The 19,851-nt window shown below is 38.9% G+C and overlaps 1 protein-coding gene across 2 annotated transcripts in view; it reads right to left on the reverse strand.

Moving 5' to 3' along the window:
* Positions 1 to 19,851, reverse strand: part of LOC124788460 (GTP-binding protein 1) — a 152,928-nt gene that overhangs the window by 106,587 nt on the left and 26,490 nt on the right. For both annotated transcript variants that reach the window (XM_047255734.1, XM_047255739.1), the window contains exon 4: positions 5,831 to 6,011. In XM_047255734.1, the coding sequence (XP_047111690.1) occupies positions 5,831 to 6,011 (181 nt within the window). The remainder of the gene's footprint in view (positions 1 to 5,830; positions 6,012 to 19,851) is intronic.

Raw genomic sequence — 19,851 nt, forward strand, 5'->3', positions numbered from 1 at the left:
TCTCTGGAGTGACATTGTGTTCTGCGCATGTTGTCAACATTAAACCAGGACTGTCCCGTGTTTTCAGGACTTCGCTATGCGTGTGTGCTTTCCGCAGAGTTTGAAGTTTATAATATCGAGTTTTTGTTGTGTTTTCACCACATGTTGATAGTGTAATAGCGATGGTGAATTACTGTTGTTGCTATGGATGCAAAGAAAAATATGTGAATGGAGGGATAGTAACTTTTCATGGGTACATACCATGTAGCTCTAATTATAGTTATCGTATTAGTAAGAAACACTGTATATGTTTAAAAATTTTGAGACTTGATTCTGTAGACCTATTTTTCTACAATTTTATGACTATATAATAGATACTACGGCTCGTACAAAAGCTTACAAACAATCACTTCCTCTCGTAAATTTGCTAGTGGAACAGGAAAGGGAGTGGTTAGTTGTTTCAGCAAATACTATCCTCCATGCATTTATCAGTGACTTGTTGATTATGTATATAGATTTGAAAGACGGGAGACAGAAAAATTCAATAGAGTGGGAGTCTGTAATTGTCTTCGTATAATGTGTGTCAAAACCTTTTTGTTTCCTATAAAGTTACAGTAGGAGACCATGTTAAGTGTGTCTAGGACATGGAGAATGATTATTTGTCATTTATATTTTAGTAAAGATGTGGCTCCAGAAAATAAGGAGAAGTAATTTTGTCCCCACAAATTTTCCAAAGTATGTTCAAAACACTACGAAGAGGAATGTTTAGACAGAGAAAAATTTGCACGCATGTGGCTGAAGGTAGCTAATCCAAGTACACATTCTTTGGTGAATTTTACCTTCATTTTATTTTCTTCACCATTTGATTAAGAAGGGTAAAATATTAGTAAACATGTCCCCAAACTTTTTCATTTGAGTCAATTCCACTTCCCTTAATAGTGTTCTATGGGTTGACTGTTACATGACCAACTGTATTTGCTTTACAGTACATTCATTCTCCGATCGCCTTTTTTTCCCCTCTTCTTACTCAGTCTACTATTTATTTAATAAACTGGGAGCAAGTATGTAAAATGCTTTAAATAAGTACTTCAAAGTATCACCAGTAAGAAACATTGTGCTTTAGGTCGTAAAAACGAGAAAATAAATACGCAGAAATAGCAGAAAAAAAAGGACGAATTAGCAGGGATATAATCGCTAATGTGTGGCAAATTCGGTGTTTTCGGACACTTGCAAAAGTACTAGCGCACTGTCAAGTCGTTTTGCAAGACTATCGCTGCAAAAATGTGCGTCAGGCTCTGTAATACTATAAAGTGCTGTATCATACCGAAAACTACCAAAAATCGAGTGCATCTGAACTGTGACACCTATCGCAAAGAAGCAGAATGCAATATCACTTGCTCTTAAAAGATACATAGCTGGTTTATTGCCGGTATCAAGTGGATACTGTTAAAATGTCTGCGCAACATATATAAATAATCCACGACACGTACGAAAAGAATCCGTCTGTACTAGGGATGTAGTGACATTCTAAATATACAGGGTACTATACGGACAAACACATGACATCCCAAGAACACGTGACCAGGCCGGCAATGTATGTTGACAACACAAAATCTGTCCTGCGCATGTGAATGCTCACTCCAGAGATATTTACTCTATGTCTCCACTATATGGTGAGTAGCAACTTTCCTTCTCTCGTATTGTTGCTTCAAAATGATGTCTTCTCCTATCAACTTGGCAATTTCCAGAGCTTTGGCAGTCAGCACATGTTTGGCGATAACATAGTGGGTGAGACAGTCAGTCCCCTATTACCCGTCTCTTCCCAACTAATGACATTAGGAACCTCTCCAGAAGATTGGTTCCTATCCGGTTCTGTATGGTCTTCACAAATCCTAGATGAAAAAGTGTTGGTGAGCACAATGGAAAACGCAGAACAGTTGGCCACAGATGAGCTAGGATGACAAGATACCATTTCTGTCTCATTGGATCATAGTTCCCCCTTAACAGAGAGTGCTGTTATTTATATGAACATTGAATATTCCAGAATATGCAAACATTGCAAAATAAAAAATTCTCGGAACGAAAAATGATAAATACTAAATAACAAATATTTCCTGGTGACAATATTTGAACAGGCAACACCACCTGCTACTCCACATTGCATACAGCACACCCCACACCACTGTTCTGGCTCCTGGAGGAACAGTGGCCCTGTGTTTCAGAAGTTCTCACTGGAGCCAACTAGATCTTGTCAGGCATCCTCTGTATGGTAGTGCTGAAAGACCCTCATGTTCTTCTCATGTTTTTACATCCTCTTGGCTATGATGGCAATCAAAAGAAGTGCCTCCCATCAAAACTTCATGAAGGAGGCAGGAAGGAAAACGTTCAACAGACATTGAGGTCATTAGAGGTGGAGCACAAGCTCAGAATGATTCAGAGACGGGGATGGAAATTGGCCATGTCGGACATGGATTTAAACCACTGTCCTCCCGAACACAAATCCACGGTGCTAATGACTGTGCCACCTCACCCGGTCAAACCTTCATGATCACTGAATGGCTCTTCCGTTTCCTTCAACAATAATTACTTAACTGTGCCTCAAGACTGTAGTGGGGTTGCATACAGAAGATACGGATGATGCCTATGTGCTTTTGTCTTCTCAATGGCAGGTCATAATCAATGACTACATATGAGATGTCCAACAAGCAACAAAGGACACAATACGGCTCAAAGTAGTATTTTAGTTACTTTTCTGATAGTTCCATTTTCTGCACAGACATAAAAATTCATACCACGTTTATGAGACTGTATCTCACTGACTGGTCCTTGGTGTTGTAGTGCTCTCAATCCTTCTCGTGGGTGTCCAGGGACCATTTGCCAGCTAGCTGTCTTCTTCTTCAATCACAGTGAAGTGTTTTACACAGTCATTCTGGGTATTGTCCAGTTGTCACAATGATGTGTTACGTATGGAACTTCACAATTTCTGGAGCTTTGGCAATCGGCATAGCTTTGGCAACAGCATAGTGGGTGAGAGAATCAGTGCAGACTACTGTCCATCGACCCTCGTTTGATGATTTCAGGGCATCCCCAAGAGGTCGCTTCTCAGCTGGTGGAATGATGATGCTGCAAGTGGTTTTGGTATCAGTTGCCCTGAAGCAATTTTTGTCACTAACATTCCTTACAATGGCTCACATACTGTCTAACAGATTGGTAGAGATCTATATACAGTCTTCGTAAGCCGTAGATGACCGGACATTGGAACATTGCAGAAGGACTTCAGGATAGCTGGGAATGGTCTGATTATTAACTGGAAACCTTCTTTGGAGGGTTCCTTCCATCTTCAAGGCTTCTATGGTTTTCAGCAGTGCTGAATCTTCCCTCCGTTCAGCAGCAGTGTTATTTAATACAGTGGTGACTGAGATAAAATAAAATTAAGTGGGCAATAAACAAGAGAATATTCATGCTCCCATGAAACATACTGAAACCAAATACAAAAAAGGATTCGAAAAGTTGTGAAATGTCTGTCAAGTCTAATTTTGTCTTTGGTTTTAGATTCTCCAATCACTGCATCATACAAATTAGAGGGCTACAAGTTCGTGGTAGAATCGCATTCTCTTCACTCAACTGTAGGGTGAGATGGAGAACATATCAGCTTCATACAGGTCACCAAAGATTTGCCAATGACCAATAGTACCTCATCTAATGAAATAGCAGTATGGTCAGCACATATCGTCAAGTGGCAACCATACAGCTCAGTGCTGGCTCACACCTAAGTTGCATAGCCATAGACTGATCACACACAATACACTTCCATTATTCACTATTACACTTAGTGCTACATTGGGATGTAGCCTGAGGTGTACACATTTTGCTTTTAACCTGCCCACGTTTGCCTGTTAGCCAAGCAGACAAGCTGACACACGTTATCACCAGAAGGGGTAGTCTGCTCTATTCCCATCCAAGCCAAGCTACGCCCAACCCAAGCAGGCTACAGGAGTCTTGTTTGCTTCCCTGTCTTCCCACTGCACTACACTACATAGCAGTTGATTCTGCACGCTTTTATTGTAGTGTTATGAGTAGGTTTCGTAAGATGATGACAAGTCTTTTTTATCCAAGTATTGCAAGGTGTGTCTCAATGAAAGATATATTCACTTTAGGTACTTGTAGTCGAGGAAGTGGTGGATTTTATTTGACCTTTTTCTCCTCTCCGGCATATTTCTGGCTTATTTATATATTTCGATATGAACTGTTTTCTCTGCAACTTCATCCTCTTTCGACTAGTATTGGTTACTCTCCATTTGAACCATCATCAGGTCACCTGTAATACTGTTTTCTGCAGTATGCAGAAACACCTCTGCAAGTCAAGATCATTTGTACCTAAGAACTGGAAGGTGCCTATTGTACTCCAACACCAACTGAAATGAGGTTTCAGAAGTCTACTTTCTGAAACCTTTGTGGGTTCCAGCCAAATATGACCTCACCTACACCAATTTTAATTACTTTTTCCAGGGTGTGTGTTATGGGTTCACTGAATTCATTCTATGTGGACAAAATAGTTAATTCTAAATTCACAAAATGCATTTTAGCAAACATGAAGTCTGTTTTTCATATCATGTTAATCTAAAAAGTACATATCTGAAACAAGAAACTTTTCTTTCATACTAAGCTTTCTTTGCACTAAGTTGCTTACCCACAAGAACATGGTTTTTAATATCCACTGAGCCTATTTCAATCAATGTATACTCTCAATTCAGAAAGCCTATATACCACTAAATGGGCTCAAGTCCTTAGCACACATTTCCATATGCTTTTCAGTCACTAAGTCTTTGTCCTCTTTCAAAATATTTATGGAGAGAGGAAACTGCTGGTCAAATTTACAAACATGTCGTAACACACTCAAGATTCACAAATGGGTGTTTAGTAACTTTTTACACAATTTGCATTGTGAAACACCTGCCAATTTACTTGAGGCTGCCTCATAAACCCACAATAACATTTCCCTTCTGGATTTGGGCTCTCTTTCCTGTCGGGGATATAATCCCCAATTCTTAATTTATGTCCGTCTCCTTTAAGTTTGGTTTGTTCATTCTGTTGCATCCACTGTTATGATGAATGAGGTGGCTATTCTGTAGTCAAAGTGGATCAATAGTGCAACCTGTCATCAGGTGCAGCAAGCTAAACGGGTCACGCAAAGGAGAATTTGTACACCTCTGAATGTTCCCTCAGTTGGTGGGAGATTTACCCTTGTCAGTTCACACTCATCAATTACTCATCCACAAGGCAATAAAAAGAACTGCCAGCCGCATGAGGGCAAGCCGCAAGGAAAGCAAGTGAAAGGGAATGAGTGCTGCACATGCAGCTTCCCCACACAGACACAGTGCCCTAATACAGATACAACCAGAATGAGCAATCCACTCTCTAAGCATTCTGCTCAAGCAGTGTGGAGTTGCACATTAACACATACTGAATGTAGCTAGTTTTCATTACATATTGGCAGCCAACATCGGATAAACAGAAAGAAAATACGGGACAAATGCACCTACATATGTTTCTTGGTGTGTTACCTTGAAAATATGCCCCTCCCCAAACTCCCTTGCATCAATAATGCCCATCACAGGACTTGTGACCAATGTTCCTGCTGAGATTTTATGCTGAAAAATGGAATGAAGTCATGCTCATATGGTCTTAGTGGCTCCAAAATTAAAACTTCATCACAGTTACTCAGAGATGACATTACTCTGCTGGACAACAGTGGTCTCTTGAGAGAGTGTAAAGTTTAATTGGCCTTGCTTCTAATACATAACACAGCAATGGAGAATTTTCCAGACCAAGGATGTAAGACTTAATATACCGTATTTCCAAGAAGTCCTGCTGATCTATTCGCCTTCTTACAAGGTACTGGCCTGTAAGTCCTTTCTCCACTTTACGTTCCCTTAATAGGACACAGTCTGCATCCAGTGTAGCTGCAAGGGATTTCAGTGTTGCAACAGATGCTTCATAATCATTCTGTGCAAGACCACTCTCCCCTCCATCTGAAACAAGTTAGTTTACAGTTCTCAAATGTGTAAATGTGCACAAAACAATCTACAATTCATATCCTTTTTAATACACTTTACATCTTTGAAAAAGTTCTCTTTTGAATGGCACTGCTTCCCCAGAGTTAAGCCCATGGATGATACGTTCTAGTTTGAATCTTAACTTTCAAATGCACTCAAGCTAGACCTCAAAGTGACTCTTTCTGAATAAAGAATATGCATCTGATTATAATACAAAAGACTGTCACCAGCTTAATAACACTTTTTAAAACATTTTGCAAACAAAACTAATTTAGTTTGCATTGAACAAAACAAGTAATCTTAACAATTAGATTCTCTCTTGTTGAAAGATGAAAAGGTCGTGGATAATAACATGCATCTGCCAATGATTAAAAAACACATGGTTTGAACAATTATTTAATTGTTCAGATACATCATGATTGCTTATTTTATGGGCCAATGTTATAACTAAGATTGCCCATAAAAAATATGTTTTCATAGCAAATAATTATCAATCCACATAAAAATCTGATTTATGAACAAAGATTAACAAAGAAAATTGCATTTTTCAGGTGACTGTGGTAAGGAACTATAGAAAATACACAGAAACTAAATACTGAAATTCACACACGGAATGCTTTGCAGAACAAGTCAAATAACAAATGAAGTGAAGTAGTGGTAAGGGAGCAGACATCTCATAAAGGAACTCACATTACAAACTACTGGAGAGACCCAACAATTTCCAGAGAAAATAAACACATGAGAAATATGCCAAACAACAACAGACTAAAATTACATAACTTTATGTGAATTTCCTTTGCATTGTTGTTGTTGTTGTTGTCTTCAGTCCTGAGACTGGTTTGATACAGCTCTTCTTGTCCAAACTATTTATCGTCCATGTCTCACTTCCATACATGGCTACACTCCATACGATTACTTTCAGAAACAACTTCCTGACACTTAAATCTATACTCGATGTTAATAAATTCCTCTTCTTCAAAAACGCTTTCCTTGCCATTGCCAGTCTACATTTTATATCCTCTCTACTTCGACCATCATCAGTTATTTTGCTCCCCAAATAGCAAAACTCCTTTACTACTTTAAGTGTCTCATTTCCTAATCTAATTCCCTCAGCATCACCCGACTTAATTCGACTACATTCCATTATCCTCGTTTTGTTTTTGTTGATGTTCATCTTATATCCTCCATTCAAGACACTGTCCATTCCGTTCAACTGCTCTTCCAAGTACTTTGCTGTCTCTGATAGAATTACAATGTCATCGGCGAACCTCAAAGTTTTTATTTCTTCTCCGTGGGCTTTAATACCTACTTCGAATTTTTTCTTTTGTTTCTTTTACTGCTTGCTCAATATACAGATTTAATAACATCGGGGACAGGCTACAACCCTGTCTCACTCCCTTCCCAACCACTGCTTCCCTTTCATGCCCCTCGACTCTTACAACTGCCATCTGCTTTCTGTACAAATTGTAAATAGCCTTTCGCTCCCTGTATTTTACCCCTGCCACCTTTAGAATTTGAAAGAGAGCATTCCAGTTAACATTGTCAAAAGCTTTCTCTACGTCTACAAATGCTAGAAATGTAGGTTTGCCTGTCCTTAATCTATTTTCTAAGATAAGTCGTAGAGTCAGTATTGCCTCTCGTGTTCCAACATTTCTGTGGAATCCAAACTGGTCTTCCCCGAGGTCGGCTTCTACTAGTTTTTCCATTCGTCTGTAGAGAACTCGCGTTAGTATTTGGCAGCTGTGACTTATTAACTGATAGTTCGGTAATTTTCACATCTGTCAACATCTGCTTTCTTTGGGATTGGAATTATTATATTCTTCTTGAAGTCCGAGGGTATTTCGCCTGTCTCATACATCTTGCTCACCAGATGGTAGAGTTCTGTCAGGACTGGCTCTCCCAAGGCTGTCAGTAGTTCTAATGGAATGTTGTCAACTCAGGTCTTTCAGTGCTCTGTCAAACTCTTCACGCGGTATCGTATCTCCCATTTCATCTACATCCTCTTCCATTTCCATAAAATTGTCCTCAAGTACATCACCCTTGTATAGATCCTCTATATACTCCTTCCACCTTTCTGCTGTCCCTTCTTTGCTTAGAACTGGGTTCCCATCTGAGCTCTTGATATTCATACAAGTGGTTCTCTTTTCTCCAAAGGTCTCTTTAATTTTCCTGTAGGCAGTATCTATCTTACCCCCAGTGAGATAAGCCTCTACATCCTTACATTTGTCCCCTAGCCATCCCTGCTTAGCCATTTTGCACTTCCTGTCGATCTCATTTTTGAGACGTTTGTATTCCTTTTTGCCTGTTTCATTTACTGCATTTTTATATTTTCTCCTTTCATCAATTAAATTCAGTATTTCTTCTGTTACCCAAGGATTTCTACTAGCCCTCATCTTTTTACCTACTTGATCCTCTGCTGCCTTCACTATTTCATCCTTCAGAGCTACCCATTCTTCTTCTACTGTATTTCTTTCCCCCATTCCTGTCAATTGCTCCCTTATGCTCTCCCTGAAACTCTGTACAACCTCTGGTTCTTTCAGTTTATCCAGGGCCCATTTCCTTGAATTCCCACCTTTTTGAAGATTCTTCAGTTTTAATCTACAGTCCATAACCAATAGATTGTGGTCAGAGTCCACATCTGCCCCTGGAAATGTCTTACAATTTAAAACCTTGTTCCTAAATCTCTGTCTTACCATTATATAATCTATCTGATACCTTCTAGTATCTCCAGGATTCTTCCATGTATACAACCTTCTTTTATGATTCTTGAACCAAGTGTTAGCTATGATTAAGTGGTGCTCTGTGCAAAATTCTACCAGACGGCTTCCTCTTTCATTTCTCTCCTCCAATCCATATTCACCCACTATGTTTCCTTCTCTCCCTTTTCCTACTCTTGAATTCCAGTCACCCATGACTATTAAATTTTCGTCTCCCTTCACTACCTGAATAATTTCTTTTATCTCATCATACATTTCATCAATTTCTTCATCATCTGCAGAGCTAGTTGGCATATAAATTTGTACTACTGTCGTAGGTGTGGGCTTCGTGTCTATCTTGGCCACAATAATGCGTTCACTATGCTGTTTGTAGTAGCTTACCCGCACTCCTATTTTTTTATTCATTATTAAACCTACTCCTGCATTACCTCTATTTGATTTTGTATTTATAACCCTGTATTCACATGACCAAAAGTCTTGTTCCTCCTGCCACCGAACTTCACTAATTCCCACTATATCTAACTTTAACCTACCCATTTCCCTTCTTAAATTTTCTAATCTACCTGCCCGATTAAGGGATCTGACATTCCACGCTCTGATCCCTAGAACGCCAGTTTTCTTTCTCCTGATAACGACATCCTCTTGAGTAGTCCCCGCCCGGAGATCCAAATGGGGGACTATTTTACCTCCGGAATATTTTACCCAAGAGGACGCCATCATCATTTAACCATACAGTAAAGCTGCATGCCCTCTGGAAAATTACGGCTGTAGTTTCCCCTTGCTTTCAGCCGTTTGCAGTACCAGCACAGCAAGGCCGTTTTGGTTAGTGTTGCAAGTCCAGATCAGTCAATCATCTAGACTGTTCCCCTTGCAACTACTGAAAAGGCTGCTGCCCCTCTTCAGGAACCACACATTTGTCTGGCCTCTCAACAGATACCCCTCCGTTGTGGTTGCACCTACGGTAGGGCCATCTGTATCGCTGAGGCGCGCAAGCCTCGCCACCAATGGCAAGGTCCATGGTTCATGGGGGTAGGTCCTTTGCATACGATGTACATAATTGACACAATGCACATGTGTGTCTAAAAGTTTAAATAGGTCAGATATTTCAAATGTAAACAAACATTAGTGCCGCGGCATCACATGTCAAGAAATGTGCAGTGTTGCAAGCCAGAGAGTAATTTGGAGAAAATCATCACTACCACACATCGGAATACTTGGAAAATATGCATACAGATGACACGTCCAGATGTAAGCAGAAATCAGACAAAAAGTACAAAATCATACCTTAGCGTCTTTTGAAATGAACTGTTTTTACTTTCTTGTAGAATGGGTCCCCAGCTTGTAGAAATCTGTTAAAGAATTTCATCTTGCTTTCAGCTGTTAAGAGTTTTATTTTTTAATTGCAGTTTTAGTATTAAGCCACTTTCAAGCATAAGACTTTAACACATAGGCAAAGATAATAATGTAATATGCACATGTATTACTTTGCTGGCTCTGGCTTTACCTATAGGTCAAAATTCTTCTCCCACATACCATATATAGTTTGTCTGCGTCATTTTATTTACAGTTGATTAGTTATACATCATTTTAGTCTGAGAGTAGTACATATTAACATTTACTTCAAACTTCCTCTATTAAGTTTGTTCACTCACTGTTGAAGTTTATCTGCACTGCAACAATTTCAATGACATGGAGTCACCTTGCTTGATTCCTCTTTTAATTTTGATTTGCTTTCAATTACAGTGAAGTCCAAGACAGGTTGTAGCACTGATCCATAGACATCCTTCAGTACATTAACATAGGTTGCATTAATATGTTGCTTCTCTATGGGTGTTAGGATACATGTTGTTGAAACCAAGTCAAAAGCTACTTCAAAATCTATGTATCCCAGAAGAGAAAGTACTTCATACACACTGCTTCATTTTATAGCTTTGTCCACTACTCAGAAATTTTTCATTGTGCTATATCCACTTCTAAAGCTAACTTTTCTTGGTGCTTGATTAAAAGTACAAGAGCTTTCTATGTGGCTGGTGATATTTTTGGTGAATATGAAGCGATGAGGAAACTAACGGGCCCACAGTTTTTTTGTGTCTTGTCTATCTCTTTTGCCGTGGTGTACGTTAGTACTGTTTCAGTTTCAGAAAAGATTTTTAATGTCACTGTAATCAGTCATTGGCCTCTTTAACAATATAAGAAACATTAGAATGTTATAGTTTGTGATGGCATCCAGACTGAACCAATTACATTTACAGAATTATTTTCCCAGAGGTCTAATCCTTAGTGCATTCTACAAGGATTCCATAATACTTAAACTAAAGGATGGGATTCACCTTTTAATATTCATTAGTAAGGTGAACAAATTTCTCTGACTGATGGTACTGTAATAGCTCAAGATAGAAGTTGATCTTCTTCCTCTATCCTAAGCTGATGTTTTAATGCCTGCAGCAGAAACAGACGCAGGTTCTTAAAATTTACTTTCCTGTGACCTGTGTGTCAAGACACTAACTTAATCAGCAACTAATGGCATTATGGTGCTTATGGCGCACTGCACAGAAGAATCCAGTAGGTTACGTTGTCTTCAACTTCACAAACACTGACACTTCACCGGAAAATCAAACAGTCTACTACATAAGAAGTTGTGAATCATGATTGTGTCACTTATTTTTAAAGGTGTTCTCGTCATCACTTGAATAGCTGATTGCAGTGGCAGAGTTCAAGAACACTGATATGAAAACATCCATTCACCCATCAGTCAAACTTCCTTGTGTGACAAAATCTGTGATCTGAATCACAATAACTAAGAGACTAATAATGCAAGAACAATGGTTGATCCCACAATGGATAGATCATGTCTGCAGTATCTGTTTTGCCTGTTATGTCGTTGTCTCAGTGTCTTGGCCCCGACCATTGTAAGTACATGAACACGATTGTTGCAATTTAGCTTTGTTAGTAGTTATAGACTATTGGTGTAGTGCGGAAATGCATTTAGCTAGGGCATTAATTCAGGTGTCACTGTGAAGAGCTTGCATAATATTGCTAGGAACCAAAGTGATACAATAAAAATATTTGGCAGAACATAAGTGAAAATCAATATTAAACTGAAAATTTTTAAAAATAATGAAAGATGTACGACTCATAAATAAACTCACCATTATAGAAAATATACAATCAGTGGAAATCTCACGTGAAAAGGAATCCAAAAGCGAAAAATGTCCAGTGCCAAGTTAATGTGAGAGATATGGCAGCATTAAAAAGGAAATGAAAAAACTGCTAAATACGGTTAAGTAGCTGGCCCATTGAACATACTGCAGCCAAACTTCCGATTTATCTACCCTGTAACTATTATACTTTCTGTATAACCGTTATATTAAAGAGATTTGTAATTAATTTACATGTTAACACAAAACACTGTTATGATTTCATCCCAATGTTTTCATGAAAAATCTATGGCATGTACCTGAACTGCACACACACAAAACTTTTTTGCAGTTTCCCATGGAGAAAGAGTTTTTTTATGAAAAAGGTGACGGGAACACTGATGTCCATAGCACATTCAAAATTTTTAAACACTATATATAATTAAAATATTGTTGATCCATACTAACAGGAGCCTTCATCTGGATCAGGAATCCAAGGATGAGGGTTAAATGGGATGCTATAAAAAATGCAGGAAGAAGAAACCAGATTTTTATTGCATCTGAATTTAGCAGCAACAGGTTTACTGTAACACCTTACAGTTTTAAAGTGAGATCTACACTCCTCAATTTACTTGTGTGACATAGTAGATGATAAAATGAAGGTATAAAATCAGTATCATGTTGAGCTGATATTTTAAATGTCCATAACTGATAGGGACAGTAAAGTTGGCTACAGAACATCCTGCTATTTTGATCAGTCTTATTATAAAACTTTACCTGTTGCCATTTGGCTCTTTCAGACTGGGAATTAGAACAGTTTTTATTCAGAACTGTACCTGAGCTAAAAAAATATAATTGTTTACAATTGATGCAATAAATATACATGGAAACAATATCTCCTACCACCATTTAGTGGAAGGGAGAATTTATATCTGCAGCAGTGCTGTCTCCTCAATGATGTCGGGGGATGCTGGCAAATTGACTCTACTGGCTTAACTCTTAATTTCGTAAGTACATTGCCTCTAACCACATAATCTTACTCCATTGCTCCCACCACTATGTGAAACCACTCTCTTCAATGGACTCTCTTTTCCATCTAAAGTGTACATTATTATTATAAATATTTCCTCAGTTTTCATACCTGATCTCATTCCTCTTATGAATGTGTGAGTGTAGACTACTGTGGTCACTGTCACCTTCAATAATGAATTTATCTGTATCTGACTGTGTCTTTCATAGACTAACACTTCAGCCACTGGTGCAAGTGACCTCTATTAAGGGATTCACTATTGGGCTAACGCAACATTCAGATCTTATAAAGGTAATTTCATTATGTTTGTTGTGTGTACAAATTGAAAACACCAATGAAGAGTAATTTTGATTTTTTTTTTTTTTTTTTTTTTTTTTTTTTGTGGTTTTAGGGCGCAAAACTTCTATGGTCATTAGCGCCCAGCCCGTGACGTAGAAAACAGGAAAAAAACGAAATTTAAAATCAGCAGCAATGGAAACAAAGTCAGAAAATTTGAGAAACTAAAGGCAGAAGGAATGCTTAAAAGTCCACTATAGAAAGGGGTTGGTTGTCCCCAAAAAAAAAAAAGGTTCAAATGACTGACGTCATTTCACTGTCACTAATAAACTGTAGAACGCGGTCAGCTGAGCGCGTGTCATCTGCTAAAATCGACGATAGATCAGGCGATAGCTGTAGACGGGAGCGTAACGGATTAAAATAGGGGCATTCAATTAAAAGGTGTCTGACCGTCCACGGCTGAGAGCAGTGGGGACAGAGTGGGGGAGGATCACCGCTTAAAAGATGTCGATGACTAAAAAGACAGTGCCCTATCCGGAGTCTAGCTAAAATTACCTCCTCCCGACGACACGTTCGGGAGGAAGAGGTCCAAGCGCAAGGAAGGGCTTTCACTTCCCGCAATTTATTATGGGGAAGTGTTGACCAATGCGCATGCCATAAATGAGCAACTTGGCGACATAAACCGCTCCGTAGATCGGTAAACGGAAGAGACTGAATAGCTGGCCGAGGAAGAGAGACTGCAGCCTTGGCCGCTATATCGGCCGCCTCATTTCCACAGATACCAGCGTGTCCTGGGAGCCAGAGGAACGCCACCGAGACGCCCCCCAGGTGGAGCAAGCGCAGACAGTCCTGAATCCGGTGGACCAGAGGGTGCACAGGGTAAAGAGCTTGGAGACTTAGGAGAGAGCTGAGAGAATCTGAGCAGATTACGTACTGTATCCGCTGATGGCGGCGGATGTAGTGGACAGCCTGGAGAATAGCGTAAAGCTCCGCAGTATAAACCGAACACTGGTCGGGAAGCCGAAAGTGATTTGGGGTGTCGCCAACAATATAGGCACTCCCTACACCTAACGATGTTTTCGAGCCATCGGTGTAAATAAATGTGGCTTCCGTCATTTGTGCACATAGAGCAGCAAATGCCCGACGGTAAACAAGTGTAGGGGTACCATCCTTGGGAAATTGACATAGGTCTCTGAGCAAGTCGATCCGGGGACGGAGCCAAGGCGGTGCTGTACCCCAAGTTGTCAAGAAGGTTTTAGGAAAGCGGAAGGAAAGAGAATGGAGCAGTTGACGGAAGCGGACTCCCGGGGGTAGTAGGGAGGAGGAGCGGCCTGCATACCCGACATCAAAGGAGGCGTCGAAAAAAAGGTTATGGGCTGGATTAGCAGGCATGGAGTAATTTTGATTGATGTCTGGTATGAGATGGTGGGAACTGAGACATCCTTTATTGACAGCAGTTCGCATTTTAATTCCTATGGCTGGCATCAGCAAGTAGTGACTGAAAAAAAGTCAGTATGTCACATGCCTTTGTCTGCAGTGTTTAGTAGTATTGCACTGCCTCATGCAAAACACTTGCATACATGTTCTCAACTACTTTCACTGTTTCATGACAAATAATGGCATTAATGTGTCACAAAACTGGCCAACTGGAAGTGCAAAATACGTGCATAGTGCATGTTTATTTACACAGAAGCCAACTTCCAACATTTTATTTGTGTCTGAGTAAAATCACTTGTATCAGATAAATTAGCTTAAAAGAGTCCTAAAATCATCATGTAAAATTTCAATGTGCTTTTAAATATAATGAAAAGGATAGCTGCTACTCACTATACAGCGGAGATGCTGAGTTGCAAAAAGGCACAACAAAAAGATTGTCACACAATTATCTTTCACCCAACAAGGCCTGGAGCCAGACTGGCTCCAACTGCCAGAGATTGTAGTCATGTGTGTGTGAGTTGCATTTTCATGATTGTGTGCATATGTCTTTTTGTATTGCCCTTCTGCAACTCAGCATCTCCTCTGTACGGTGAGTAGCAAATATCCTTTTCATTACATTGTTACAGTCCATGCTGGAATTTCCACTGTTTATATGAACTTTCCGTGTTAATTGCTTCAAAATTTGTGTGTGTGTGTGTTCATGAACAAGAAACTTTTGTAGCCCTGACACACATGAACTGAGGTCCCAACAACTGTTTTGTCTAGCCGTCACTAAGGAGTTACAAAATATTTCATTAATGTTAAATCCAGCTACAGATTTAAAATGTAGAAGAGATTGCAAACCAAATGCCCACAATTATGGGTCGATTATTTCCATATCAATGAGATGGTAAATTTAATAGGAAAATTTCCCCTGAAAAAGTAATTTTTGGCACAATTTCAAAATGACTGAAGTGTTACCAAGGATATGAACAACATGAAGAGAAAGTCTGCATAATTTTGAGTTAGCCAGAAATCAATTTATTAAAATGGTTCCATGATAGTATGTTCACAGCAAAGGAAAAAAGGAGAAGGCAACTACCCACTATAGAAGAATACTTTCTTTCCTGCATCTCTGGATTAGCAGCATTCAGCAACCAAACACAAAGAGAGGTTATCACCTCCTACCCTATAAGGTCAGCAGTAAGGACTACATTTTGCAGAGGAATCACACTGAATAAGGAAATAAACAGATGAAGACATGCCTTCAATCCTGCCTGGAAGCAGTTCATGGTCAAAGTTGGTCGGTTTTAGTTCATAGAGAAGACTAGTGTGTAAGTCTTCTATCATTTTAGCAGCAACATGTGTTGAATTCATTACCTTGAAGATAGATGTATACTGGAAACTCACAACAGGGATCCGGATATATATCTAAAAGATGCTCGAAATTTACATGATCACTGTTAACAACATGCATTCGGAATCAGTTCTGCAACCTTACAACCAAGATGCCGACACTTTCATAGTAAGCGACACACACCTGCGCCTGCACCCTCATCTCTATTACTCTCCTGACTCATTAATTTATTACTTATTTCCTTCAGATTAGTTCTCTCTCAATACATCTAGTAATTTTCGCTAAAGTCCAGAATGAACTCCCACTATTACTTTCTTTGTGTGCTTTTGTGTATTCTTTTCCTGTGGATAGTGTGCTTGTGCCAACAGAAGTCTAGAATTCTGGATTCATGGATTTTCCCAAACTATGAAGCCTGACTCACCTTTTTCCGTATGTGAGATCAATACACGAACTTCGGATCATCTGCAGCATTTCTGTCACTCGTGCCCCTAAAAAACTCTTACTATACGGTGCAAACTCTGACGCTGAACAATTAAGGATACAGCAGATTTATCAGTTAAGTCCTAAATTTTCTGAAAAAATGTGGGAAGGAGAGAGATAGTTGCATGTATGTTTGTGATCATCAATACGAATCAGGCATCCAATTTCCAAATTAATTTAAAATTGCCTCACGAGTTGTTATGAAACAAAGCCATAAATTGCTCCAGGCCTGAAACGATTTAAGTATAGGTTACACTTGTAATACATGTATTTTCAAGTTTCAGTGCTGCAAAAAAACATATTACATACTATGACACTAGATCTAACCTACATTTGTGCTTTATGCAGTTCTGACAGCAATATCCTCACTCTAAAAAACTGTTTATTACAAATTTTAGCATGTATCTAAGTGACTAAACATATTAACAGACAATTCCATATTTCACCTTCATTGTCATACAATCACTGTCATTTATATTACACAACCAGCTGATTTCAGTATTGTGTCATTTTCAAGTGCTACTCCTATCATTGTAATTTTATACTGTCATCCTGCATTGGAGTGTACAAATTTATGTTTATCATTTTAACTGTAGTCGCTGTGATAGAAGACATGAGCTAGAGCAATGTTTCTTTTACATTTCTATGATTTAATATTACTGTTGAAGTGGCATATGTACACAAACATAAAAACTCATAAGGAGTGGCACTTAAAATTGTCCCACAGGATTCATCCGAAATGCTAATGACACTAGCATACTAATCAAGGGTCCAAACTCAACCTTACCACACACAGCTCTTACCATAGATGAAAATGCCTGCAATTGGTTCCTAGCAAACAGTTTAAATCTTAATGTCACAAAGACTCATGTTGATTGTATCAAGAGGAAAATTCACTGACAAAAACTATAAAATTATGAGACAGAATTGCTAGCCAGTACCTAACTTTTAGGAGGCAAGATTCTTAGCACTGCAAATAGACAAACTAATAGTTCTGACAGCTAGGACAGTTTGCTATACAGTCTTTCAGTTGTATACACATGTAATACTTGCTTGATAATGTAGTTATTACAAGCTCATCTCTTGTACTAGGGCGACATGAATGATTGATCCACATAACAATGCAACACAATCTATCAAAATACTGGATTTAACCACTCATCAAATCAGTTATTCTTAAAATATTGATCACAGTAAGTATTTCAGTTACTCTCAAGAGATCGCATGTATTGGCTTCACCAACACACAATGAACTGTCGTGTTTCAGCCTCACCCGGATCCTAGACTATAATACAGACCAGTATGGTTTTGTAAACTCTCAATCAAACTGTCACCTTCTAACCTAACTTAGGCCCAGAGATACGCTGTAGATGAGTCTGTTACAACAACCTAAATTTCGAAAAATTATGTACCACTTGAAGCAAAATTAATATTTTCATGTTTTAACAACGGAAGTCCACATTGGAATATCAACAATTAGAAAAGGATAAAGTGCTACTCATCATAAAAATAACAAGTTGTGTTGCTGACAAACACAATGAAAAGGCTTTTACACTCTGAGTTTTTGGCCACATCTTTCTTCAGAAAAGAAAGGAAAACACACACACATTCACATGAGCAGCATACCTCACGCATGCATGACCACTATCTAAGGCACTCTGGGCAAACTATATCTGTGTTTTACTTTCTTTTCTGAAAAAGGCTTTGGCCAAAAGCTCAATGTGAAACAGTATTTTCACTGTGCCTTCCTGCAACTCAGCACAACATATATTCTTTATGGTGAGTAACAATCAATTCTTTTCGTAATAATTTTCATCTTCTGTATGCCACCAAGTGCCACATCTTGATAACATCATGGGTCGAAGCCAACAACCAATAGGTACAGCTTGTAAAAGTAACACAGTGGGACGATATGTAATGAAGAGTGAGATACAGACCAGATTGCAGTGTTCGATACTATCTCCGATGCATACGCAAACTTATGTAACTTAACAAATACACACTGAAACTGTTGTTGTTGTTGTGGTGGTCTTCAGTCCTGAGACTGGTTTGATGCAGCTCTCCATGCTACCCTATCTTGTGCTAGCTTTTTCATCTCCCAGTACTTACTGCAACCCACATCTTTCTGAATCTGCTTAGTGTATTCATCTCTTGGTCTCCCTCTACGATTTTTACCCTCCACGCTACCCTCCAATGCTAAATTTGTGATCCCTTGATACCTCAGAACATGTCCTACTAACCGGTCCCTTTTTTTTGTCAAGTTGTGCCACATACTCCTCTTCTCCCCAATTCTATTCAATACTTCATCATTAATTATGTGATCTACCCACCTAATCTTCAGCATTCTTCTGTAGCACCACATTTCGAAAACTTCTATTCCTTCTTGTCCAAACTATTTATCGTCCATGTTTCACTTCCATACATGACTACACTCCATACAAAAACTTTCAGAAATGACTTCCTTACATTTCAGTCTATCTTCGATGTTAACAAATTTTTCTTCTTCAGAAACGCTTTCCTTGCCATTGCCAGTCTACATTTCATATCTTCTCTACTTCGACCATCATCAGTTATTTTGCTCCCCAAATAGCAAAACTCCTTTACTACTTTAAGTGTCTCATTTCATAATCTACTTCCCTCAGCATCACCCGATTTAATTCGATTACATTCCATTATCCTCGTTTTGATTTTGTTGATGTTCATCTTATATCCTACTTTCAAGACACTGTCCATTCCATTCAACTGCTCTTCCAAGTCCTTTGCTGTCTTAGACAGAATTACAATGTCATCGGCGAACTTCAAAGTTTTTATTTCTTCTCCACGGATTTTAATACCTACTTCGAATTTTTCTTTTGTTTCCTTTACTGCTTGCTCAATATACAGATTTAATAACATCGGGGACAGGCTACAACCCTGTCTCACTCCCTTCCCAACCACTGCTTCCCTTTCATGCCCCTCGACTCTTATAACTGCCATCTGCTTTCTGTACAAATTGTAAATAGCCTTTCGCTCCCTGTATTTTACACCTGCCACCTTTAGACTTTGAAAGAGAGCATTCCAGTTAACATTGTCAAAAGCTTTCTCTAAGTCTACAAATGCTAGAAATGTAGGTTTGCCTGTCCTTAATCTATTTTCTAAGATAAGTCGTAGAGTCAGTATTGCCTCTCGTGTTCCAACATTTCTGCAGAATCCAAACTGGTCTTCCCCGAGGTCGGCTTCTACTAGTTTTTCCATTCGTCTGTAAAGAATTCGCGTTAGTATTTGGCAGCTGTGACTTATTAACTGATAGTTCGGTAATTTTCACATCTGTTAACACCTCTTTTCTTTGGGATTGGAATTATTATATTCTTCTTGAAGTCTGAGGGTATTTCACCTGTCTCATACATCTTGCTCACCAGATGGT

Source organism: Schistocerca piceifrons, chromosome 1 (assembly GCF_021461385.2).
Source record: "Schistocerca piceifrons isolate TAMUIC-IGC-003096 chromosome 1, iqSchPice1.1, whole genome shotgun sequence".
NCBI classification, from domain to species: Eukaryota; Metazoa; Arthropoda; class Insecta; order Orthoptera; family Acrididae; genus Schistocerca; species Schistocerca piceifrons.